This window comes from Entelurus aequoreus, linkage group LG01, assembly GCF_033978785.1.
Source record: "Entelurus aequoreus isolate RoL-2023_Sb linkage group LG01, RoL_Eaeq_v1.1, whole genome shotgun sequence".
Classification (NCBI taxonomy): domain Eukaryota; kingdom Metazoa; phylum Chordata; class Actinopteri; order Syngnathiformes; family Syngnathidae; genus Entelurus; species Entelurus aequoreus.
The window spans coordinates 74,887,892-74,915,875 of NC_084731.1; the positions used below are offsets into that span (position 1 = coordinate 74,887,892).

At 37.8% G+C, this 27,984-nt stretch overlaps 1 protein-coding gene across 1 annotated transcript in view; it reads right to left on the minus strand.

Moving 5' to 3' along the window:
• Positions 1-629: 629 nt before the first annotated feature.
• Positions 630-27,984, minus strand: part of zgc:136971 (S9 family peptidase) — a 44,607-nt gene continuing 17,252 nt past the window's right edge. The window contains exons 9-21 of the mRNA XM_062058041.1: positions 26,451-26,572; positions 26,190-26,250; positions 25,934-26,028; positions 17,868-17,916; positions 17,696-17,799; positions 15,233-15,368; positions 15,076-15,162; positions 14,928-15,008; positions 14,780-14,868; positions 11,191-11,384; positions 11,022-11,124; positions 6,273-6,379; positions 630-6,205 (exon numbers count right to left, since the gene is read on the minus strand). Of these exons, the coding sequence (XP_061914025.1) occupies positions 6,106-6,205; positions 6,273-6,379; positions 11,022-11,124; positions 11,191-11,384; positions 14,780-14,868; positions 14,928-15,008; positions 15,076-15,162; positions 15,233-15,368; positions 17,696-17,799; positions 17,868-17,916; positions 25,934-26,028; positions 26,190-26,250; positions 26,451-26,572 (1,328 nt within the window). The 3' untranslated portion in view covers positions 630-6,105. The remainder of the gene's footprint in view (positions 6,206-6,272; positions 6,380-11,021; positions 11,125-11,190; positions 11,385-14,779; positions 14,869-14,927; positions 15,009-15,075; positions 15,163-15,232; positions 15,369-17,695; positions 17,800-17,867; positions 17,917-25,933; positions 26,029-26,189; positions 26,251-26,450; positions 26,573-27,984) is intronic.

Here is a 27,984-nt window from a genome sequence, read left to right on the forward strand (position 1 = left end):
CCACCCTCGGCCGCCCACTAACTCTCGGCCAGTGTCCAGTCTGCATGGATGAGCGAGGACACGTCCAAGGAGACTAAGGTGTCCGATACATGCTCATTCAGCCAAGACAATGTGAAGCCTGTCCGTCCCGGGGCTCAGTGCTAGCTCCGCAGCCCTGTCTCTTCATCTGCATCTCCTCCAGTCTCTCCAAACGGACTGTGGTGTGGCAGAGACCCAGCAGCTGGTCTCCATAGCCAAAAGGCTCCTGAGAGGCAGATCCAGAAGTTCACAAAAAAGCACCGCAGAAGTCACGAAAGTGCCACCCCTTGTCACACAGTCCCAAAGGGTCCCCAACCAAAAGGCAAAATAAACCACATGAAAACAAGAGAGAAACATCCGGAACACAAAAGGATGACACAAGAGCACAGAGCTCCTGCCACCAGCAGCCACTACAGCTGCGCCATCTTGGAAATGTATATATATATATATATATATATATATATATATATATATATATATATATATATATATATATATATATATATATATATATATATATATATATATATATATATATATGTCCGATTGTAGCTGAGATAGGCTCCAGCGCCCCCCGCGACCCCGAAGGGAATAAGCGGTAGAAAATGGATGGATGGATATGTATGTAGATATTTACACACCATTCTATTAATATAACTTTATTGTCTTAAAAATATATCCACGTAAAATTACTTTTCTCATTTGCATTGTGACTTTGTTCGTAAAATGACAATTTTTTCTGCCATTTTTATTTTTAGAATACCTTTTTCTTTTCATCACTGACTGTATTCTCATTTAAAAATATCTTTTCATAATTTTATGACAACATTTTCCAATAAATATACACCACTATCGTGTAGAATAATAATTCTTATTGCAAAACTTAAATGATTATTTTTTTCCGTGGCGGCTTGTTGCTAGGCAGAATGTGCTAGTTGCAGGAGAGGAAGGACAGGGAGAGCTGGCAGGGACAGGAAGCAAGATGACGGGACTTTTTCCCGTGGGTATCAAGGCAAGAATAGCACCATCTGGTGGATCTGATGGGGCACTGCCTCACTCGCCCCTAATGGATCGAAAAAACTGATCGTGGTCTTAAGAACAAATCAAAGCTTTTGGTTTTGTGACGTCAACTTTGTGTCGTCTTTCTTGGCCAGACAGGAAGCATCAGCACAAGCAAGAACTCCTTTGTCCCGTCTCGTCCGCCTGCAGTCCTTCCTGCCTTTGTCCGCCACCCACACGCGGCCATCACCAGCGCCATGGTGCTGCTGGAACAATGGTCCGTCTCACGGCCTCGGCCCACACAGCGGAGAGGCGTGAAGGTCTCCTTCTGTCCGTCAAGCGCCGTCTTTTCTTCGGCTTCCTCGTCAGCGCCGTCTCCGCGCTCCTTCCCCACGGGGTGAGCTCACCCGCGCCCACGTTACCGTGACCTCATCATCACCGCGCCGCGATGGCGGCACTTATCACCGCCGTTGTGTCCGAGTGAGGGGAGACATCTCAAACACTTGGACGTCAAGCTGAGGGTCAGCGGCGGTTTTTATTTAGCCTTTATGGCATTTTTCATCAACTACACAAACTCCTCTCATTATTATTGGTTTGTAAAACTTGACAGCACGATTGCTCTTTTTTTTCTGCTCACCATCGTCTGGCCACTTGTTGCTAGTCTGATTTTGTGTGGGACAGTCATTTTCATCATTTCAACTGTCTCAACAACATCACTTTATCGCAAAATTACAACTTTTTACAAGTAAATTAACTAAATCCAACCTTTTTTTCTTTAATATTATTTACTTTATTTTAAGCCTTGTAAAATGACCACTTTTTCACCTAATGTTGCTTTATTCTTCCAAAATCCAAACGTTTTTTCTTTAAGATTATTTGAAAAAAATCTACTTTATTTCAGTAAAAGTCTCATAAAATTACCACTTTTTTCACATAATGTTGCTTTATTCTTGTAAAATTGCAAATGTTTTAATAATAATGTATTGTCTTTGTTTATTTTTGTTTTCTTGTTTTGTTTTCTTGTAATTTGACTACTTTATTGCTGCAAATTTTAATTTAAGTATTAAAACTTCATTTTTGTGAAAAATTTGAGATTTTAGTCACATAAAATGAAAAAAATTTCCATAACATTATGTTTTTTCTTTGTAAATTTGCTCCAATTTTCTCATATATTTTTTTTCTTTTTCTTGTATTATTCCGTTTTTTGTTTTTTTTTTAAATTACAACTTTTTACTAGTAAATTGACAACTTTATTCTTGCAAAATCCAACCTTTTTTTTTCTTTAATATTGTGATTTATTTTTTTATTTACTTGGTTCTAAGCCTTGTGAAATTACCACTTTTTCACCTAATGTAGCTTTATTCTTCCAAAATCCAAACTTTTTCTTTAATATGATTTTTTTTATTTACTTTATTTTAAGCCTTGTAAAACGACCACTTTTTCACCTAATGTTGCTTTATTCTTCCAAAATCCAAACGTTATTTCTTTAAGATTATTTGAAAAAAATCTACTTTGTTTCAGTAAAAGTCTCATAAAATTACCACTTTTTTCACATAATGTTGCTTTATTCTTGTAAAATTGCAAATGTTTTAATAGTAATGTATTGTCTTTGTTTATTTTTGTTTTTTTGTTATATTTTTTTTTTTTTTTTTGTAATTTGACTACTTTATTGCTGCAAAATTTAATTTAAGTATTAAAACTCCATTTTTGTGAAAAATTTGAGATTTTAGTCACATAAAATGAAAAAAATTTCCCATAACATTATGGGTTTTTTTTCCCTAAATTTGCTTAAATTTTCTCATATATTTTTTTTCTTTTTCTTGTAATATTCCGGGGGGTTTCTTTAAAATTACAACTTTTTACTAGTAAATTGACAACTTTATTCTTGCAAAATCCAACCTTTTTTTTCTTTAATATTGTGATTTCTTTTATTATTTACTTGATTCTAAGCCTTGTGAAATTACCACTTTTTCACCTAATGTTGCTTTATTCTTCCAAAATCCAAACTTTTTTTCTTTAATATTATGATTTTTTTTCTTTACTTTATTCTAAACCTTGTAAAATTACCACTTCTTTTTTTTACATAATGTTGCTTTACTCTTGCAAATTTGCAAATGTTTTTTTTAATAACAATTTATTCTCTTTGGGGGTTTTTTATGGTTTTCTTTTTTGTCAATGACAACTTTTTTTCATAATTTGATTACTCTATTGCTGCAAAATTTTACTTTTTTTTCTTAAAATATTACAACTTCATTTTCGTTACACATTTAAGATTTTAGTCACATAAAAGTCCCATAACATTATATTTTTTTCTTCGTAAATTTGCTTAAATTTTCTCATAATTTTTTTTTCTTTTTCTTGTAATATTCCGGGGGTTTTAAAATGTAAAACTTTTTACTTGTAATTTGATTACTTGGATATTGCAAAGTCCAACGTTTTTTCTGTAATAATAGGACTTTATTTTCCTAAAAATTACATCTTTTTCTTGTACAATGACCATATTTTACACGTAATTGATTTGAAAATGCAAATGTTTTCTCATAATAATTTGTTATAGTCAGACCTTTTTCGTATTACAACTTTCTCCTTGTAATTTGATTACTTTATTGCCGCAAACTCAAACCTTTTTTTTCTAAATATCAGAACTATATTTTTGTAAAATAATTTACGTTTGTCTCATAAAAAAAAAAAATTCCCCATAACATTATAGTAAATTTAGCTTCAGTTATCTCATAATTTTTGGGTCTTTTTCAAACATTTTTTTTGTAATACTTTACTTAAGTTTTTACTTTAATTAATTACTTGAATATTGCAAAATCCAACCTTTTTTCTGTAGTATTAGGACTTTGTTTTCATAAACATTACAGCTTTGATTTTGTAAAATAAAAAAAATTTTCTTCGCTTTTTTAATTTAAAATTGCAATTTTTTTTTTAACTAATATTAATTTATTCTCTTTGACCAACTTTTTTGTTGTATCAGGTCCTCTTTTTATATTACGAGGTTGTACTTGTAATTTGATTACTTTATTACTGCAAAACTAAACGTATTTTTCTCAAAATACTACACATATTTTCTTAAAAATATATTTCTTGTAAAATTACAATTTTAGTCTCATAAAATTACCACTTTTTCCCCCAGTACATTTTTGTTTTGTTCTCGTAAATTTGCTTCATTTTTCTCATATATATTTTTTTTCTTTTGCAAACTTTTTTCTTGTAATACTCCATCCATCCATCCATCCATCCATCTTCTTCCGCTTATCCAACGTCGGGTCGCGGGGGCAGCAGCCTAAGCAGGGAAGCCCAGACTTCCCTCTCCCCAGCCACTTCGTCCAGCTCTTCCCGGGGGATCCCGAGGCATTCCCAGGCCAGCAAGGAGACATAGTCTTCCCAACGTGTCCTGGGTCTTCCCCGTGGCCTCCTACCGGTCGGACGTGCCCTAAACACCTCCCGAGGGAGGCGTTCGGGTGGCATCCTGACCAGATGCCCAAACCACCTCATCTGGCTCCTCTCGATGTGGAGGAGCAGCGGCTTTACTTTGAGCTCCCCCCGGATGGCAGAGCTTCTCACCCTATCTCTGAGGGAGAGCCCCGCCACCCGGCGGAGGAAACTAATTTCGGCCGCTTGTACCCGTGATCTTGTCCTTTCGGTCATGACCCAAAGCTCATGACCATATGTGAGGATGGGAACGTAGATCGACCGGTAAATTGAGAGCTTTGCCTTCCGGCTCAGCTCCTTCTTCACCACAACGGATCGATACAGCGTACGCATTACTGAAGACGCCGCACCGATCCGCCTGTCGATCTCATGATCCACTCTTCCCTCACTCGTGAACAAGACTCTGAGGTACTTGAACTCCTCCACTTGTAATACTCCAATGTTTGATTAAATTAATATTGCAAAATCCAACCTTTTTTCTGTAATATTAGGACTTTATTTTTGAAAAAAAATTACAGCTTTTTCAGTTAATATGCCACAATTTTCTACTTTATTGCAATAATTTTTTATAAAATTAATTTTGTTTTACTAACTTTGTTATATTCATATTTTTGTATTACAACTTTCTACTTGTCAGTTGATTAATTTTTTGCTACAAAATCAAACCTTTTTTTTTCTAAATATTAGAACTATATTTTTGTTTTTAAAAAAAAGTACAACTTTTGTCAACTTTTGATTTTTAATCTCATAAAGTTACCACTTTTTCCCCATAAGATTATGGAGTTATTTTCATAAATGTTATTATTATGGTTGTTAACTAGTGGTTAGAGTGTCCGCCCTGAGATCGGTAGGTCGTGAGTTCAAATCCCGGCCGAGTCATACCAAAGACTATAAAAATGGGACCCATTACCTCCCTGCTTGGCACTCAGCATCAAGGTTTGGAATTGGGGGTTTAATCATCAAAATGATTCCCGGGCGCAGCCACCACTGCCGCTCACTGCTCCCCTCACCTGTCAGGGGGTGAGGGTGATGGGTCAAATGCAGAGGATAATCTCACCACACCTAGTGTGTGTGTGACAATCACAGGTACTTTAACTTTGTTACTGTTTAATTAATTTATTCTGTTTTTCTAACTTTGTTTTTCCTTTCAAAATAAAACAGTTACAAATATGATTTATTTTTCATAAATTTATGATTTTTACAATTGTAACTTTTTTCCTGTTTATTATTATTAATTATTTTTCCCTCACATAAAATGATTTTATTTTGATTACATTTTGTACCAATATATTTATTTTCTTACTTTTTCTTGTGGTATTACACTTTTATACTGGCAAAAATAAAAGTTTTTTATTTTTACATATTTATCGCAAATTGACATGACAAGACAGTATTCTCATAACATTTTTAAAACTTTAATTTATCAATTTGATGATTGTATTTCGTGTGTATTGTGTCGCCAGTAAGTACAAACACAGCAGTTGTTATCTAGTGAGTATGAAATATAAACATTCCTTGGTTTTAAGTGTCAAAACTGCTATGCTAGATGGAGGCTGCCCCCTGCTGGAGATGTTTCCCTGGCATCAACAATAGAATGCAGGCTTTGATTGAGGATGAAAACAAGTAGTACCACAAAGTTACCGAGGTTGTTTAAAGGTGTTGGTGCAGCCACAGCACCACGTTGAGGAAGCACTGAGCCTGAGTGTCCACTCTGGACAAAGCGTGTCCCTCCTCTGCAAACCACAACAACCTGCAAACAACAGTTGTCACATGACTGTTGTGTTTCCTTGCTGGCCAACATCTGCCTTCCTTCCTACCTGACAGGCGATGCTCTGCTCTTGAGCGCCTTGTAGAGCTCCAGTCCTTGGTGAGGAGACACTCGCCGGTCTCTGGCGCCCAGCATGAGGAGCACAGGAGCCTTGATCTGCGTGATATGGAGAAAAAACTGGTCTGTTCATGGAAGCTGTTGTAGTTGTGGTGAGGAGGTGGGCGCGCTGCCATGCCAGCGGAACATGCTTTATCAGTATCAGTCTTCAAACACACTTCGAAAAGCCAATTGTAGTTATTGATCCTGACTTCCTGCAAAACTTGTCTTATTCAGTTTTTGCTTTGTCTGTTTTATATATCGTGCTCCTGACTCTGAGTTAATGATGCTCAAGATTCAAGATGCTTTATTATTGTCCATTCTTTAACATGTACAAGACACATAAGAACTGAAATGTTATTTTCGGCACAGTCCCTCTAAGAGCAGACATACGTTACAGGGAGACAAGTTGGGACCGCCAACGGATCAGCCACTCATGGCGCTCCTTAAAAAAGGCGGGGAAAAGGTGATATTGGGAGTAAAAAATATCAGTCTAAGGCTGGACCCTCGGGAGGGGGTCCAGACTGAGTCCAAGGGAAAAAACCTCATTTAGCATAGCACACATAAACATGTTACATATAATCACAACAACTCGCAACAGAGGGGGGGGGGGGATTTGGGGCCATGGAGGCCGGCCTGCTGCTATAAAGCGCTACTAGCCGTCCATAACCCCGAAGAGGAATTAAGCAGTGGTGGTGAGGGGTGTTGGATGGGGATGGGGAGGGTGAGGGTGTTTGTATATATGCCCATTGTCTTTGGGTGAAGTGTAAATGTTCATAAGCCCAGAGTCGTTCTGCATGCAATGCAAGCAAAGTTTGATTCCCAGGTGTCGTTGAGGAGGGGAGGAGGGAGGGAGGTCAAAAAGCGTCCATCTTTGAAATTCCTCAGGGGATAATTTCAGAACAGCCTGTTCTTGTCTCAAGGCCATTCGAGGGAGTCAAATCGTAGATAAGGATTTTTGTTTTTTCTCGAACAGGCATTAACAATGACTTGTCTGTTCTATTCGTCCATGGTGGCTCTCATATCCAAACCTTCCTTTATAGCAAGCTTTTCCATGATGTGATCCATTTTGCGATTCAGTTCAGAAATCGCCACAGACTGTGTTCCTACAGCCCGGCCCAATCCGTCCATTGCGACGAACAGCCTTTGGGCTCCTTGAGTGGCTGCCATCGTCTTACGAATTTTACAATACACCAGAGCAATGCCCAGCCCAATGCCCCTCTTCCACGTCGTCGATGGAAAGGACTGAGAGGCACATGATTCTCCATTTATCCCAGGAATCTCTCACGTACCCCGCAGCAATGGTTCCATCAGGGCAGCCAGGCTCCCCCGAACCTCTTTTCCTCGTCGAAAAGATTGTGTCAATAGAGTCGAGAGTCCAGCTAATCAATTGTATGTCTGATGATTAGATTTGGAGGACAGCGCAAAGAAAGAGGCTTCCAAAAAAAAAAGGTTTAGACAAGACAAGACAAAAAAGATAGAGCAAGCCAGGAAAAAAAATGCGACCGCCCCTCACCAGAGGCAAGACAGAAAAGGCTGATACTGATCAATTTGAATGACTTTTTTAACATTCATTATTTATTATTTATTTATCATCATTGATTTGTTATTTATATATATATATAAAATGATGAATAAGTATTGATTTCTTATTTACTGCAATGGGTGGCGACTTGTCCAGGGTGTACTCCGCCTTCCGCCCGAGTGCAGCTGAGATGGGCACCAGTACCCCCCGCCAACCCGACAGGGAAAAGCGGTAGAAAATAGATGGATGGATGGATTTGTTATTTAAATGTATTATGTATTGATTTATTATTATTTAATATTTATTTATTTATCATTATTGATTTATTTAAATTGATTATGTATTTATTTATTATTTATTCATCACTGAGTTGCTATTTAAATGTATTTACATTTATTTATTGATTAATTTATTCAATATTTATTATTTATTTAGTATTATTGATTTGTTATTAAAATGTATTATTTATTGATGAATTTATTATTTATTTATCATTATTGATTTGTTATTTATATGTATTATTTATTGATTGATTTTTTGTCATTTATTATTTTATTTTTTTCATAATTGGTTTGTTATTTGAATGTATTATTTATTTATTTATTGTTTATTATTGTTTCATATTTATTTATCATTATTGATGTGTTATTTAAATGTATCATTTATGTATTTATTATCTATTCATCATTATTGATTTGCTATTTAAATGTATCATTTATTGATTAATTTATTATTCAATATTATCTACTTAGCATTATTGATTTGTTATTTAAATGTATTGTTTATTGATTTTTTTATTATTTATTCATCATTATTGATTTGTTATTTAAATGTATAATTTATTATTCATTATTATTCATCATTCATTATTCATTATTTATTTTTCATCATTGGTTATTTAGATGTATTATTTATTATTTATTTATCATTATTAATTTGTTGATTAAATGCACAATTTATTGATTTATTATTTATTATTCATTATTTATCATTATTAACTTGTTATTTATATGTATTACTTATTGATTTATTATTTATTGTTCATTATTTGTATCACTTATTTATAATTAGTGATTTGTTATTAAATGTATAATTTATTACATATTCATTATTTATCATTATTGGCTTATTTAAATGTATTATTTATTGATTTAATCAATTTTATTTTTCAGCATCAATTGGTTCCAGTCAGTCAAAAAATGTTTATAGTTTCAATGAGGATAAAAACTAATGACATTTCATATAAATTAATGCATTGGGAATCTTTTGTGTTATTGTTTGTTGAAAGTTGCTCTGTGCGTATTTCTTTGATGTGAGTACAGATACAATGTTATGCAGAGGTGTACTTATAAAAACGTTATAGACCGGTAGGTTCTTCACCAAGTACCACCACAATGAGCAACATTAAAATACAGTAGCAGGACTCCAGAGACAAGACCATCAGCACTGTTGCACCGCCCCTAGTAACTGGGCGGAAGTGGACACCATCCGATGCGGTGCAGCAAGCTACAGCAGCCATGAGGCACAGAGACATCGTGGGAAAGGTCCAACAGGGAAGAGGAGGCTTTGGCCTGACTGCAAGAGAACCATCCTGGAAAAATGCTACAACATCAGAGCGGAGGACGCTGGTGGTGGAGGAGGTGCGTCGCCAGGAGGAGGTCTTAAGGAGTGCGAAGGCTGTCTCTCTCGCCAAACAGGGGCAATGGATGCAGTGGGAAGGAGTGGAGAGGAGAAAGATAAGCTGGAAGGAGCTATGGCAGATGGAAGCAAGTAAAATCAGCTTGATCATCAGAGCAACGTATGATGTGCTCCCATCACCAAAGAATCTCCATCAGTGGTATGGCGAGGATCCAATCTGTGCCCTCTGCCCAACTGCAGCAACCCTCAGACACATCATGACAGGATGTAAGACGAGCCTCACGCAGGGGAGATACACCTGGCGACACAACCAGGTCCTCAAGAGCTTGGCATCAGCCCTGGAGAGCATGTGTGGTGCCGTCAACTCCTTGCCACCAAGAGTATCCAATCCCATGAAGACAACAATGTTTGTCCGAGAGGGCGGGAAAACACCCAAACAGCTTTCCACCAAACCAGAAGCAGGACACTTATACAGGGCCTGCAACTGGAAGATGCTGGCAGACATCGGCAAACAGCTAGTTTTCCCACCTGAGATTGCTTCTACCAACCTCAGGCCAGACTTGGTGCTCTGGTCCCCTTCGGTGAAGACTGCTTACGTCATAGAGCTCACAGTCCCATGGGAGAACTCTGTGGAGGAGGCCTATGAACGTAAGAAGCTGCGCTACTCAGAGCTAGCAGAAGAAGCGAGGAAGCGTGGCTGGAACACCAAAGTCTATCCAGTTGAAGTGGGATGCAGAGGATTTGTGGCGTCGTCTACCATCAGACTGCTGAGGGAACTCGGCAGCCACGGTCAGGCTCTGCGGAGGACCATCAGAGCAGTCTCAGAGGCAGCCGAAAGAAGCAGCCAGTGGATTTGGCTCAAGCGGAAGGACCCCGGTTGGGCCCCAAAAACAGCAGTATAACAGGGTGAATTTCGGGAACAGTTGAGCACGGGACACAAGCTGAGGACTGATCATCCTTCGGCGGACCACCTTTGTGGAGGGTGTATAGTGTTTGAAGGCCGAAACACCCAATAATGCAAGGGCACACTACTGAAGATGTGTCGCTTGTCCAATTGTCGTGGAATTTAACCCTGACCAAGTCTCATATCCCATACAACTCACAAGAACACCCCACACCCCCACGTTGTCTGTCTACCACTCTCAACAACAAGGACATCTCGAGTGAGTACTCTCCACATTTGGCACAAGGGACTGTTCAACATCTCGTCCTGTCTTTTTTGATTCTACAGTAGCAGAGTAGGCCTAAGTATTCATTAGAAACAAGGCAGAGGTTTTACTTAACAAGTATATTTCATATTTTTGGCCACTGTCACATTACACACAATTTGAACAGTAACTCTGTGTTTGAATATTTAATTAAGTGATTCTTTGGCATACCAAAGAAATTGAGAAGCACTGGATTATTTTTTATTATTAGTAGTAGTATTTATTATTAAAAACAGTATTAAGTCATGTAAAAAGGTAATTTATCTGCAAATACAATGACTTTTGTCTGTAGTGGCATTTTTCCACATTTGTGTCTGAAAGTGCATCTGACCTGCGCAGCGTGCACGATGGGGGACCTCTCCAACATGGCCGCCAGCGCCTCAGCAGTGGGCGTGTGCTGGTAGGAGTACTGCAAGCCCACACTGGTGTAGCGCCTGAGGGTCCACATGGAAACACCTTTGGTCATGTGACAATGATGGCGTCGGGCGCGGGCCACTGACCAGTCTACGATGTCGCTGGTGCCCAGCAAGGTGGCGGCGTTGATGACGGGGTTCCTGGCCGCACACGCTCGGTAGAAGTCCGGGTACTGCGCCACCAGGTGGCACGACAGGAAGCCTCCGTGGGAACCTCCCACGGCGGCCACACGCTCGCCGTCCAGGGTCGCGTCGCTGTGCAGCGCGGCGAGCACGGCCCTCTGGGTAAACGTCATAAATACGTCATTAATACATCATAAGTATGTCATAAATATGTCAAATACATCATAAATACGTCATAAATACGTCATAAATACGTCATAAATGTCATAAACACACCATAAATACATAATTAATACATAATAAATATGTCAAAAATAAGTCAAAAAGATGTCAATTATACCATCATAAATATGTAATAAATGTCATAAATACGTCATAAATACGTCATAAATACATCATAAATATGTCAAAAATATATCATAAGTACGTAAAATACATTATAAATATGTTGTAAATATGTCATAAATACGTCAATTACATCATAAATACGTCATAAATACGTCATACATACGTCATAAATACGTCATAAATATGTCATAAATACATCATAAATATGTCAAAAATATGTCATAAGTACATAAAATACATCATAAATCTGTTGTAAATATGTCAGAAATACATCAAATACATCATAAATACGTCATAAATATGTAAAATACATCATAAATACTTTGTTAATACGTCATAAATACGTTGATACGTCAAATACATCATAAATACGTCAAATACATCATAAATACGTCATAAATATGTCAAATACATCATAAATACGCCAAATACATCATAAACACGTCATAAATACATCATAAATAATTCAAATACATCATAAATACGTCAAATACATCATAAATATGTCATAAATATGTCAAATACATCATATATACGTCAAATACATCATAAATATGTCATAAATATGTCAAATACATCATATATACGTCAAATACATCATAAATACGTCAAATATGTCATAAATGTTTTTGTTTGTTTTGTTTTTGTTTTTTGTTTTTTTGTCATACAAAAATACAATCATGTGTGCTTACGGACTGTATCCCTGCAGACTGTAATGATCTATATTGATATATAATGTAGGAACCAGAAATATTAATAACAGAAAGAAACAACCCTTTTGTGCGAATGAGTGTGAATGGGGGAGGGAGGTTTTTTGGGTTGGTGCACTAATTGTAAGTGTATCTTCTGTTTTTTATGTTGATTTAATAACAATTTAAAAATAAAAATAAATTATTTTTTATTTATTTATTTATTTTTATTCTTGTGCGGCCCGGTACCAATCGATCCACAGACCGGTACCGGGCCGCGGCCCAATGGTTGGGGACCACTGATATAGAGGATTTTTGACCAGCATTAATGCAGTGGATACTTAATACCAGCAGAGGGCTCTTGTTATATAAATTATCTTTGACTAATAGCATTTTTGCAGTAAATAATTAAAAATAAAACGGCTTCTGTCATATGGAGGATCTTTGACTTGTGTTTGTGCAGTTCATACTTAAGACTGCTCCTGTTACATAGATGATCTTTGACTAACGTTTTTGTAGTAAATCTGAATCAATCAATCATTAAAAAAAACCCAGTGCTTCTGTTTTATAGAGGATCTTTGATCAGCATTTTTGCAGTAGATACCTAATACCAGCAGAGTGCCCTTTTTCATATAAATGATCTTTGACTGACTTTTTTGCAGTATTTAATTACAAACGCAGTATGCGCCTGTTATATAGAGGATCTTTGACTAGCGTTTTTGCAGTGAATGATTAAAAACAGCAGACTGCTCCTGTCATATAGAGGATCTTTGCCAAGTGTTTGTGAAGCAAATAATTAAAAACAATTAAAAACAGCAGACTGCTCCTGTCACATAGTGTTTTTGCAGTAAATCTGATTAAAACAGCAGTGCCTTTGTCATACAGAGGATCTTTGACTAGCATTTTGCAGTAATTCTGAAAAAAAAACCAGCAGTGCTTCTGTCACGTCAACTTAACTTTCATTTTCGATACCCGTCAAGGCAGCAGACTTCTCCTGTCAAATAGAGGATCTTTGACTAGTGTTTGTGCAGCAAATAAATACAGCAGACTGCTACTGTCACATAGAGGATCTTTGACTGTTTTGCAGTTGATACTTTAAAAACAGCAGACTACTCCTGTCAAATAGAGGACCTTTGCCTAGTGTTTGTGCAGCATATAATAAAAACAATTAAAAACAGCAGACTACTCCTGTCAAATAGAGGATCTTTGCCTATTGTTTGTGCAACATACATCCATTTTCTACCGCTTGTCCCTTTCGGGGTCGACAAATAATTAAAAACAGCAGACTGCTCCTGTCAAATAGAGGATCTTTGACTAGTGTTTGTGCAGCAAATAATTAAAAACAACTAAACACAGCAGACTGCTCCTGTCACAGAGGATCTTTGACTAATGTTTTGCAGTTGATATTTTAAAAACAGCAGACTACTCCTGTCAAATAGAGGATCTTTGCCTGGTGTTTGTGCAGCAAATAATTAAAAACAATTAAAAACAGCAGACTACTCCAGTAAAATAGAAGATCTTTGATTAGTGTTTGTGCAGCAAATATTTAAAAACAATAAAATACAGCAGACTGCTCCTGTCACATAGAGGATCTTTGATTAGTGTTCGTGGAACAAATAATTAAAAACATCAGACTCCTCCTGTCACATAGAGGATCTTTGCCTAGTGTTTGTGCAGCAAATAATTAAAATCTATTAAAAACAGCCGACTGCTCCTGTCATATAGAGGATCTTTGATTAGTGTTTGTGGAACAAATAATTAGAAACAGCAGACTGCTCCTGTCACATAGAGAATCTTTGATTAGTGTTTGTGGAACAAATAATTAAAAACAGCAGACTGCTCCTGTCACATAGAGGATCTTTGGCTAGCGTTTTTGCAGTAAATCTGAAAAAAAACAGCAGTGCCTCTGTCACGTCAACTTAACTTTCATTTTCGATATCCGTCAAGGCGGGAGCAGCAGACTGCTCCTGTCAAATAGAGGATCTTTGACTAGTGTTTGTGCAGCAAACAATTAAAAACAATTAAATACAGCAGACTGCTACCTGGGGATAAGTGGATTGGCAACACTAAATTGGCCCTAGTGTGTGAATGTGAGTGTGAATGTTGTCTGTCTATCTGTGTTGGCCCTGCGATGAGGTGGCGACTTGTCCAGGGTGTACCCCGCCCTCCGCCCGATTGTAGCTGAGATAGGCTCCAGCGCCCCCCGCGACCCCGAAGGGAATAAGCGGTAGAAAATGGATGGATGGATGGAGACTGCTACTGTCGCATAGAGGATCTTTGACTAATGTTTTGCAGATGATACTTTAAAAACAGCACACTACTTCTGTCAAATAGAGGATCTTGGCCTAGTGTTTGCACAGCAAATAATTAAAACAATTAAAAATAGAAGATCTTTGATAAGTGATTGCGCAGCAAATAATTAAAACAATTAAAAACAGCAGACTACTCCTGTCACATAGAGGATCTTTGACTCGTGTTTGTGCAGTAGATCCTTAAAAACAGCATGTTGTAGGTACCTGTACATCTTTGACATCTTGTTGTCCAATGTGTCCAACGAGGGACAAAATACTGTCCTGGCCAAAGCCCGTGGAGCCGCGGTAGTTGACTGTGAATAGAAAGTAGAAGTAGAGAAAGAAGAGCAGAGTGAGGAGTGAAGGTTCTCACCCATCAGCACAGCAAAGCCCAGCGAGACCAGGCCAGCCGTGGTGACGTTCCACTCCGCTGCAAACTGTGAGTGTGGGCCACCTGCACACCACAGCAGGAAGTTTAAGGTGGACCTACTCTGGATCCTCTAACTCTTAAGGTGGACTACCATGGATGAAGACCACAAGTGGGGTCTTGGCGCCGCGGAGGGGACTTCCGTGTGGTTTGACGAGGACCGCTCCGAACTTCAAGTCAGCTGAACACCAAACACACAAAAAGGCTCCAGCATCCATCACACGTGACTTTTTACTTCTCGTCTTCCTCACGGTAGTTTGAGTTGCACTCTTCTGCCGGAGGTTCCACTTCTAGAATCCTCCACTGGAAGTCAAAGGTGGTGATGGGCTCCTGAAGGGGGTGCCAGGACACCTCACGCTCAGCTGATGAAGGGAGGAAACCTAGCAGCTACACACACACACACTCTTGAATTTGTTACCTTCTTGAGACCTCGGAAAAATGACTACCTCTTTAGGACCACCCTTTCTAGATGTATAAAGATTTGTATTTACAACATTGATAGTATATACATACAATGCAAATATAAAAAAAGGAAGCTTTTAGTTATTTTTTTGTAATTTGTTTTTAATCTTCATTATTTACTTCAAGTTATTGCAGTATGTCTACATATACTATTTTATTTTTGTTATTAATTTTGGCCAAAGGGGGCGCATTTCAATTTCTTACACACACATGTTATTACATATGTTGACCAGAGGGGGAGCACTTCAAATTTTTACACACACTTGTTATTTCATATGTTGACCAGAGGGGGAGCACTTTTAAAACCGACACACAGTCAATTTGAAAAATCCCTCCTTTTTGGGACCACCCTCATTTTGATAGATTTCACCACCAGGGGTGCAAATGAGACTTTCACTATTAGATGCAATGGTTTTCTGTATTGGGACCATGATTTATGTCTTAACTTGTTCACACCTCCTCATATGGAAGCTACTTTTCCTTCTTCATGTCTCAAGAAGGGTAGAAATACAAGAACACACACACATACTGTTAAAGTAGCATTAAGGAACAATTGTGTTTACTGCTTCATGAACTTCAATCATGCTTTAAGAGGGGACATACAGAGAGCAGAGGCGAGATAAGAAAAGACGTCAACACGTATACGTGCGTAGGGTCCCCATATCCATGGTTGGGCCCGTTCTGTGTGAAGAAGCGCATGTAAAATATTCCAAATAACAAATGAAATTTTACCACAAACATATTCCCAGCTGCTTCCTGCACCAGCACTGATAAGAATATAATGGCTGATTCTGAGTTCTCAGAGGTGATTTTCTTTTAAAAAGGTTTAGGATTCACTTCCTGGTCCCAAGTTGTCGTAGCAAGATTTGTACATTTATGTTTGAGGGATATTACATTTTGCACTAAAATAAGCAAGGCAAGTTTTTTTTTTTGACACAGGGCAATTCTAAGTGCTGTACAGAAAATTACGAGAAGACAAATAATAATAATAATTATTATTATTATTATAAAAATTATGAATATACAAATAATATTAATAATAATAATAATAATAGAAATTAAATCTTCATAAAAATACTTATAATTAAAATTAAATCCAAAACGTGTGGATAAAATACTTTTAGCTGACATGCGCAATTACATTGACAATTTTGAGACCTGTTAATAAAATCAATAATAAGTTATTAGTAATAGTTACTATTATTATTATCAATAATTATTATTGTTATATTAAACTTAATAGGAATATTAACAACAATAATAATAATTGTTATTATTATTATCAATATATTATTAATGATAATAATCATTATTATCATTTTATACACTACCGTTCAAAAGTTTGGGGTCACCCAAACAATTTTGTGGAATAGCCTTCATTTCTAAGAACAAGAATAGACTGTCGAATTTCAGATGAAAGTTCTCTTTTTCTGGCCATTTTGAGCGTTTAATTGACCCCACAAATGTGATGCTCCAGAAACTCAATCTGCTCAAAGGAAGGTCAGTTATCATTATTATCAATATATTATTAATAATTATTACTATTATATATTATTATTATTATCAAGAAAAAATCATACTAAATGATTATTATTATTATTCATCATTATTATTATTAATATATTATTAATGATAATAACCATTGTAATTTTATATATTTATCTTTAAATATTTTTTATCTGACATTTTATTATTATAATACATTATTGAACTAAGAAACATTTCTCTTTTTTTGGTACAATGTCTTACATTCCGGTTCAGACAAAAAATATTGATACTATATAATAACAATAATTATTATTAATCATTATTATCAATACATCATTAATAATAAGTATTACTATAATATAATATTATTAATCATTATCATTATTAATTATAATAAGTATTGTTATTATTAATAATAATAAGTATTATTAATAATAAATATTACTATAATAAAATATTAATCATTATTATTATTATAAATTATAATAAGTATTGTTATTATTATTAATAATAAGTATTATTAATAATAATAATAATTAATATTGAACAATTTCTTCCTCATGGATTCGTTTTAGTGCAAAAAACCTTCAAACTGAAGTCAAGTTTGATTTTTTTTTAAAAAGGTTAAAAAAAATTGTTTCACAAAGAAAAAAGTGAGCAAATGGATTATGGAGGCGGGACTTGCACAGAGTCCCAATTGATGGTGGGTTGAGTTTGGTTTGGTTTAATAGGGGACAGACAGAGTGTGTGTGTGTCTCTCTAACCAGAGCGGGGGGTGTGTTGGGGCTGGAGCAGCAGACCACCATCAGGTCTCTCTGAACGGTCAGAAGTTTCCAGCTGCCGTAGAGGTGGGGGGCGCCAGAGAGGCCTGGAATGGAAGCAGGACAAAGTTTGGAATGTTGTGCGTGAAGAAAAGAAAAGTTTTCAAGTAGTTACCAGAGAGGCGGGTCACCTTCTTGGTTCTTCTGTCCACCATGAAGACGTCCTGACAATGATGGCAGGAGAAAAGCCTTCATTAAATCAGAAGCAGGTTATGTTGTTGCAATAAGAGTCCAGCAGAGGGCGCCACTAGTATTTCCTGCTGAACAGGAAGTGAAAGTTTGGATGCTGGACCAAGCTGACGACATGACTCCAACTAAATAGACAACCTTTCAGATTAGAGTACCATGAAAATAATCATATGAAACATGAATATTATACTGTTGAAGTTAGCGCCTCAGTTATTTAGCTTATTTTATTTTATTGTTTGCTTTCCCATATTTCTCTGCAAGACTCAGAGCTGTTTTGTATTCTTTTTTTCATCTGACATTTTTTCATTTTATGAATTTATTATTCAATGAATTAAAGCATTTTATCGTTGTATTTATTTTAACTTCCATCCATCCATCCATCTTCTTCCGCTTATCCGAGGTCGGGTCACGGGGGTAGCAGCCTAAGCAGGAAAGCCCAGACTTCCCTCTCCCCAGCCACTTCGTCCAGCTCTTCCCGGGGGATCCTGAGGCATTCCCAGGCCAGCCAGGAGACATAGTCTTCCCAACGTGTCCTGGGTCTTCCCCGTGGCCTCCTACCGGTCGGACGTGCCCGAAACACCTCCCTAGGGAGGCGTTCGGGTGGCATCCTGAGCAGATGCGCGAACCACCTCATCTGGCTCCTCTTGATGTGGAGGAGCAGCGGCTTTACTTTGAGCTCCTCCCGGATGACAGAGCTTCTCACCCTATCTCTAAGGGAGAGCCCCGCCACCCGGTGGAGGAAACTCATTTCGTCCGCTTGTACCCGTGATCTTGTCCTTTCGGTCATAACCCAAAGCACATGACCATAGGTGAGGATGGGAACGTCAATCCACCGGTAAATTGAGAGCTTTGCTTTCCGGCTCAGCTCCTTCTTCACCACAACGAATCCATACAGCGTCCGCATTACTGAAGACGCCGCACCGATCCGCCTGTCGATCTCACGATCCACTCTTCCCTCACTTGTGAACAAGACTCCTTCACTTGGGGCAAGACTTCCTCCCCAACCCGGAGATAGCACTCCACTCTTTTCTGGGCGAGAACCATGGACTCTGACTTTGAGGTGCTGATTCCCATCCCAGTCGCTTCACACTCGGCTGCGAACCGATCCAGTGAGAGCTGAAGATCCTGGCCAGATGAAGCCATCAGGACCACATCATCTGCAAAAAGCAGAGACCTAATCCTGCAGCCTCCAAACCGGATCCCCTCAACGCCCTGACTGCGCCTAGAAATTCTGTCCATAAAAGTTATGAACAGAATCGGTGACAAAGGGCAGCCTTGGCGGAGTCCAACCCTCACTGGAAATGGGTCCGACTTACTGCTGGCAATGCGGACCAAGCTCTGACACACCGCCACAATTAGACAGTCCGTTACCCCATACTCTCTGATCCCTCCCCACAGGACTTTCCGGGGGACACGGTCAAATGCCTTCTCCAAGTCCACAAAGCACATGTAGACTGGTTGGGCAAACTCCCATGCACCTTCAAGGACCATGCCGAGACTATAAAGCTGGTCCACAGTTCCACGACCAGGACGAAAACTACAATGATCCTCCTGAATCCAAGGTTCGACTATCCGGTGTAGCCTCCTCTCCAGTACACCTGAATAGACCTTACCGGGAAGGCTGAGGAGTGTGATCCCACGATAGTTGGAACACACCCTCCGGTTATTTTAACTTATGGTTTAAAAAAAAAACTACATATGCATATATATATATATATATATATATATATATATATATATATACACAAATAGATAGATAGATATATACACAAATAGATAGATATATATATATATATATATATATATATATATATATATATATATATATATATATATATATATATATATATATATATATATATATATATATATACACATATATGTTTTATTTTTTTAATTACAAAGTTTGTCATGTTAATAATTCATTTATTCTTCGTATTAATGTCTACCTTTTGGTTCTGATTAAAAAAAACTAATATATATACGTATATATATATATATATATATATATATATATATATATACGTATATATATATATATACGTATATATATATATATATATATATATATATATATATATATATATATATATATATATATATATATATATATATATATACATACATACATATATACACACACATATATACTGTATGTGTGCATATATATATACATACACTACCGTTCAAAAGTTTGGGGTCACATTAAAATGTCCTTATTTTTCAATGAAGATAACTTTAAATTAGTCTTAACTTTAAAGAAGTACACTCTATACATTGCTAATGTGGTAAATGACTATTCTAGCTGCAAATGTCTGGTTTTTGGTGCAATAGCTACATAGGTGTATAGAGGCCCATTTCCAGCAAATATCACGCCAGTGTTCTAATGGTACAATGTGTTTGCTCATTGGCTCAGAAGGCTAATTGATGATTAGAAAACCCTTGTGCAATCATGTTCACACATTTGAAAACAGTTTAGCTCGTTACAGAAGCTACAAAACTGACCTTCCTTTAAACCAGGGGTCTCAAACTCAATTTACCTGGGGGCCACTGGATGCAGAAACTGGGTGAGGCTGGGCCGCAAGAAAAGATTTCTTAAAAAAAATCTAACATGCACTTTTTAATGAATTCACCTCCTTTGAATGGCTTTCCCGCCCTAGCAACCATCTCACTCACCATGTAGCTAGCTTTGACTGCTGCATCGCTCTTTTCGCTTGCTTTCTTGACGAAATCTTGTTGCCTCAGTAGACTGGTTTTAAAATTTGCAACCCGGTTCACTCCCCTAGTATTTTGCATACTCCTCAGCATGTCTAGTTGTATAATGACGTTTCAAATTGTATTCCTTGTGCAACGCAACTTTCTCTGTATCAACTACAGAAAAGAGCTATAAGGATTATTCATAAAGTAGATTACTTAAAACACACTAACATATTATTTATTAATTCTGGTTTATTGAAACTACAGGAGCTAGTAAAGTTACAGACATTATGTGTCATGTTTAAGGCTAAAAGTAAAACATTACCAGCAAATTTACAAAAAATGTTTGTCATCACTTCTGAGAATGAAGAGCATAGAAGAAAAGGTCATTTCAATTCTTGACGAAATCTTGTTGCCTCAGTAGACTGGTTTTAAAATTTGCAACCCGGTTCACTCCCCTAGTATTTTGCATACTCCTCAGCATGTCTAGTTGTATAATGACGTTTCAAATTGTATTCCTTGTGCAACGCAACTTTCTCTGTATCAACTACAGAAAAGAGCTATAAGGATTATTCATAAAGTAGATTACTTAAAACACACTAACATATTATTTATTAATTCGGGTTTATTGAAACTACAGGAGCTAGTAAAGTTACAGACATTATGTGTCATGTTTAAGGCTAAAAGTAAAACATTACCAGCAAATTTACAAAAAATGTTTGTCATCACTTCTGAGAATGAAGAGCATAGAAGAAAAGGTCATTTCAAACATCAGTATTCAAGGACAACTTTAAAACAAATGTGTATATCAGTGGTGGGGGTTAAACTATGGAATTCTCTTTACAAGAGATAAAAGATTGTAAAAATATATTCCAATTGAAAAAATATATAAGGACAGAACAATGAGATCATATGGACAGCCATAACTGTTTACATTTTGCTTTATATTTATTATTTTACTTATTTTTTGCCTAGTTTTGTATTTGTTTTGTATCATCCTGTGAGGTGTATACTACTTCTTTTGTTTTTTTTGTTCTTTTTGTACATCATGAAGTTTTGCACTTCTTGTGTTTTTTTGTTTGTTTTCGTTATATTTGGATGTAATTGTTTGTTTATATGATATCATTAAGTAAGACTACGTACTATGTTGAAGGGGGCAGAAAAATATAAGATTTTTCTTCATCCTGCTCCTTCTCAGGCATTGGTGTGTAAATGTATAATTTAAAAATTGAGGTATAATTGTCTATCGATCAAAGATGCACATCAATGAAGGAGATAAATAAAAATGAAATGAAATGAAATAAGACACGTCGGGGTGCCCCTGTGAAAGAAATATTGCATCAAAAATCGTCTCTGTCTGGAGCCAACGGGAGGAGGGTGGGGGGTGGAGTTTACAGTTACGGTAGCACAATTAGCCCCGAACGGGTTAACATCACCACGTCTGTATCAGTGCTGGGGTCCAGTGCACCACACTTTTGTATTGTCGCTCGCTCCTTCGGCGGAGTGCTCGTCTTCCCCGCCCGGACTGTTTACAACGGGGGCGGGAGCGAGCAGGCGGGCGAGGGAGGGAGGCAGGGAGGGAGGAAGGAAGAGCGTGTGTCATAGAAAAGCGGCAAAATGTTTCTCTGCTTGCATTACGCAAGTGACGTCAATGCATACTTGCCAACCTTGAGACCTCCGAATTCTGGAGATGGGGGGGGTTGAGTTGGGCGGGGTTAGGGGTAGCGGGGGTGTTTTTGTAGCCCGGAAGAGTTAGGGCTGCAAAGGATTCTGGGTATTTGTTCTGTTGTGTTTATGTTGTGTTTAGGTGCGGATGTTCTCCCGAAATGTGTTTGTCATTCTTGTTTGGTGTGGGTTCACAGTGTGGCGCATATTTGTAACAGTGTTAAAATATAAATAAAATAAAATATGACCACCCTCAGTGTGAAATGTATGGCTGTTCCTCAAGTATGTCTTGCAATAACCTGCGTGTGTCTCTAGAAGCCTCATACAACATGTGTCTGGGCTGGCACGCTGTTAGTATGGAGAAAAAGATGATGCGGTGACAGATTCTAGAGGACACTGATGACAGTGCCATCACGGCACGCCCTCGATATTGTCGAGAGCCTCATACCACAACGTGATTGGTAGATTTCTTCAGCTCCGCACACAACGCTGTCAAGCGCCATTCATTTAAAACTCGCGGGCCGCACTAACATTAAACTTTCATATTAAGGTGGGGGCCGCAAAATAACGTCTCCCGGGCCACAATTGGCCCGCGGGCCGCGTGTTTGAGACCCCTGCTTTAAACAGATTGAGTTTCTGGAGCATCACATTTGTGGGGTCAATTAAACGCTCAAAATGTCCAGAAAAAGATATAACGCGACAGTCTATTCTTGTTCTTAGAAATGAAGGCTATTCCACAAAATTGTTTGGGTGACCCCAAACTTTAGAAAGGTAGTGTACATATGTATGTGTGTGTGTGTATGTCTATATATATATATATGTCTATATATATATATATATATATATATATATATATATATATATATATATATATATATATATATATATATATATATATATATATATATACTACCGTTCAAAAGTTTGGGGTCACCCAAACAATTTTGTGGAATAGCCTTCATTTCTAAGAACAAGAATAGACTGTCGAGTTTCAGATGAAAGTTCTCTTTTTCTGGCCATTTTGAGCGTTTAATTGACCCCACAAATGTGATGCTCCAGAAACTCAATCTGCTCAAAGGAAGGTCAGTTTTGTAGCTTCTGTAACGAGCTAAACGGTTTTCAGATGTGTGAACATGATTGCACAAGGGGTTTCTAATCATCAATTAGCCTTCTGAGCCAATGAGCAAACACATTGTACCCTTAGAACACTGGAGTGATAGTTGCTGGAAATGGGCCTCTATACACCTATGTAGATATTGCACCAAAAACCAGACATTTGCAGCTAGAATAGTCATTTACCACATTAGCAATGTATAGAGTGTATTTCTTTAAAGTGAAGACTAGTTTAAAGTTATCTTCATTGAAAAGTACAGTGCTTTTCCTTCAAAAATAAGGACATTTCAATGTGACCCCAAACTTTTGAACGGTAGTGTATATGCAAACCCCGTTTCCATATGAGTTGGGAAATTGTGTTAGATGTAAATAAAAACGGAATACAATGATTTGAAAATCCTTTTCAACCCATATTCAATTGAATGCACTATAAAGACAAGATATTTGATGTTCAAACTCATAAACTTTAGTTATTTTTTGCAAATAATAATTAACTTAGAATTTCTTGGCTGCAACAAGTGCCAAAGTAGTTGGGAAAGGGCATGTTCACCACTGTGTTACATGGCCTTTCCTTTTAACAACACTCAGTAAACGTTTGGGAACTGAGGAGACACATTTTTTAAGCTTCTCAGGTGGAATTCTTTCCCATTCTTGCTTGATGTGCAGCTTAAGTTGTTCAACAGTCCGGGGGTCTCCGTTGTGGTATTTTAGGCTTCATAATGCGCCACACATTTTCAATGGGAGACAGGTCTGGACTACAGGCAGGCCAGTCTAGTACCCGCACTCTTTTACTATGAAGCCACGTTGATGTAACACGTGGCTTGGCATTGTCTTGCTGAAATAAGCAGGGGCGTCCATGGTAACGTTGCTTGGATGGCAACATATGTTGCTCCAAAACCTGTATGTACCTTTCAGCATTAATGGCGCCTTCACAGATGTTTAAGTTACCCATGTCTTGGGCACTAATACACCCCCATACCATCACAGTTGCTGGCTTTTCAACTTTGCGCCTATAACAATCCGGATGGTTCTTTTCCTCTTTGGTCCAGAGGACACGACATCTACAGTTTCCAAAAACAATTTGAAATGTGGACTCGTCAGACCACAGAACACTTTACCACTTTGTATCAGTCCATCTTAGATGAGCTCAGGCCCAGCGAAGCAGACGGCGTTTCTGGGTGTTGTTGATAAACGGTTTTTGCCTTGCATAGGAGAGTTTTAACTTGCACTTACAGATGTAGCAACCAACTGTAGTTACTGACAGTGGGTTTCTGAAGTGTTCCTGAGCCCATGTGGTGATATCCTTTACACACTGATGTCGCTTGTTGATGCAGTACAGCCTGAGGGATCGAAGGTCACGGGCTTAGCTGCTTACGTGCAGTGATTTCTCCAGATTATCTGAACCCTTTGATGATATTACCGACCGTAGATGGTGAAATCCCTAAATTCCTTGCAATAGCTGGTTGAGAAAGGTTTTTCTTAAACTGTTCAACAATTTGTTCACGCATTTGTTGACAAAGTGGTGACCCTCGCCCCATCCTTGTTTGTGAATGACTGAGCATTTCATGGAATCTACTTTTATACCCAATCATGGCACCCAACTGTTTCCAATTTGCCTGTTCACCTGTGGGATGTTCCAAATAAGTGTTTGATGAGCATTCTTCAACTTTATCAGTATTTATTGCCACCTTTCCCAAATTCTTTGTCACGTGTTGCTGGCATCAAATTCTAAAGTTAATGATTATTTGCAAAAAAAAAATGTTTATCAGTTTGAACATCAAATATGTTGTCTTTGTAGCATATTCAACTGAATATGGGTTGAAAATGATTTGCAAATCATTGTATTCCGTTTATATTTACATCTAACAATTTCCCAACTCATATGGAAACGGGGTTTGTATATATATGTATATATATATACACGTGTGTGTGTGTGTATTGTTTTTGTTTATTTCAATATCTGAAATGTTCTCATTTTAATCACTTATTATTTAATTAAAGCATGTAATCATTGTATTTAATTTTTAACTTGTGGTTCTGGAAAAAAAAAAGTATATTATGAAAGTATAATGTATGCGTTTGTTTTATATGTATTTTTTGTTCGAAATGTTGTCATTTCAATCATTCTTTATTGATTTATGACATTTAATTTTGTATTTTCTTTTTATCTTTCAATTCTGACAAAACAAAAATGTATGTCATTGACAATATACATTTATTTGTTTTTTTTACTTTTTTTAAATGGTAACAATATTATTTAATATTTATTTTAAATTATTTTTTAAATCTGTTATTTTCTCCTTATAATAATCCATTATTGAATTAATCAGATATGTATAATACATTTTGGTTCAGACAAAAAAAAACTATTAATATTTTTTAATAAATCTACCTAAAAAAATGTATTATATTTTGTTGTTTTAATGATTTATTAATTTAATTCATACACATTTTATCTTTAGTTTTGTACGATTTTTTTTTAAATGATGAATTGACCTAATGAATATATTTGATTACCTTCCGGTTGTGACAGGCACTGCTGAAAACGACTATGTGACTGTCAGCAGACCAACAGCAGGACGGCAGAGCTTCATAAATACCAGCAAACCCACCTGGTGCACACATACATTTTCTTCTTACAAAACACCAAGAAATATACCAAGGGCATTTTTTTGGAAGAATAACATAAATAATGTGAAACAATAAATACAATAAAAAATGATGTCCAACATGGTGGTAAGAAAATACAATTAAAAAGGTAAATATCACCTACCAGGTGGTGGCCGATCCACGACATCTACCAGTGTGGACCACTTCCTGCTGGCCAAGTCCAGCTGTGGAAGATCCAAGGTATCGGGTAGACAGAGTAGACATGTATCATACAGTATTGTAGTACCTGCTGCAGACTCAGGCACTACACGTATCGTACAGTATCGTAATACCTGCTGCAGACTCAGGCACTACATGTATCGTACAGTATCGTAGTACCTGCTGCAGACTCAGGCACTACACGTATCGTACAGTATCGTAGTACCTGCTGCAGACTCAGGCACTGATGGTGCGCTCCAAAAACCTGACCCTGCAAGTAGACCAGCGTGGACCCGTCTGGACTCAGCCTGGGACAGGACACGGACTGGTGGTCCCCCGTCAAACGCTCTGATTGGCAGGAGACAGAGTTAGGGCTGTCCCCGTCCCATATCAGTATCGGTGCGATATCAGCAAAATAACAACTATGGGATGATATCAGCGAGCATGTCAAATGTGCGATCCAAGCGGTCCTGCAGAGTGTTTACTTGCGTGTGATATCATGTGCGATACAAGCGGTCCTGCAGCGTGTTTACTTGAGCGTGATACCATGTGGGATACGAGCAGTCCTCCAGCGTGTTTACTTGTGTGTGATATCATGTGTGATACAAGCAGTTTTGCAGCGTGTTTACTTGTGTGTGATATTATGTGCGATACAAGCAGTCCTGCATCGTGTTTACTTGTGGTATCATGTGCGATACAAGCAGTCCTGCAGCATGTTTACTTGTGTGTGATACCATGTGCGATACAAGCAGTCTTGCAGCATGTTTACTTGTGTGTGATACCATGTGCAATACAAGCGGTCCTGCAGTGTGTTGACTTGTGTGTGATATCATGTGCGATACAAGCACTCCTGTAGCATGTTGACTTGTGTGTAATACCGTGTGTGATCCAAGCGGTCCTGCAGCGTATTTACTTGTTTGTGATATCATGTGCGATACAAGCAGTCCTGCAGCGTGGTTACTTGTGTGTGATATAATGTGCGATACGAGCGGTCTTGCAGAGTGTTTACTTGTGTGTGATATCATGTGCGATACAAGTGGTCCTGCAGCGTATTTACTTGCGTGTGATATCATGTGCGATACAAGTGGTCCTGCAGCGTGTTTACTTGTGTGTGATACCATGTGCGATACGAGCGGTCCTGCAGCATGTTTACTTGTGTGTGTGATACCATGTGTGATAGAAGCCGATCTGCAGCGTGTTCTAACATGCCAGAGGCTGTTCACCTTGGAGACCTGCTGCGGTATCACATGTGTGATACCATGTGCGATTCAAGCGGTCCTGCAGCATGTTGACTTGTGTGATATCATGTGCGATAGAGGTGGTCCTGCAGCGTGTTGACTTGTGTGTGATATCATGTTCGATACCAGCAGTCCTGCAGCGTGTTTACTTGTGTGTGATACCATGTGTGATCCGAGCGGTCCTGCAGCGTGTTTACTTGTGTGTGATATCATGTGCGATACAAGCAGTCCTGCAGCGGGTTGATTTGTGTGTGATATCATGTGCAATACGAGCGGTCTTGCAGTGTTTACTTGTGTGTGATATCATGTTCGATACCAGCAGTCCTGCAGCGTGTTTACTTGTGTGTGATATCATGTGCGATACAAGCAGTCCTGCAGCGTGTTGATTTGTGTGTGATATCATGTGCGATACGAACGGTCCTGCAGCGTGTTTACTTGTGCAAAGTTAACATCTAAAAGTCCTCCAATAAGCATACAGTTTCTTCTATTTTAGTCAAGTCATTTACAAAAGGTAAACATGCT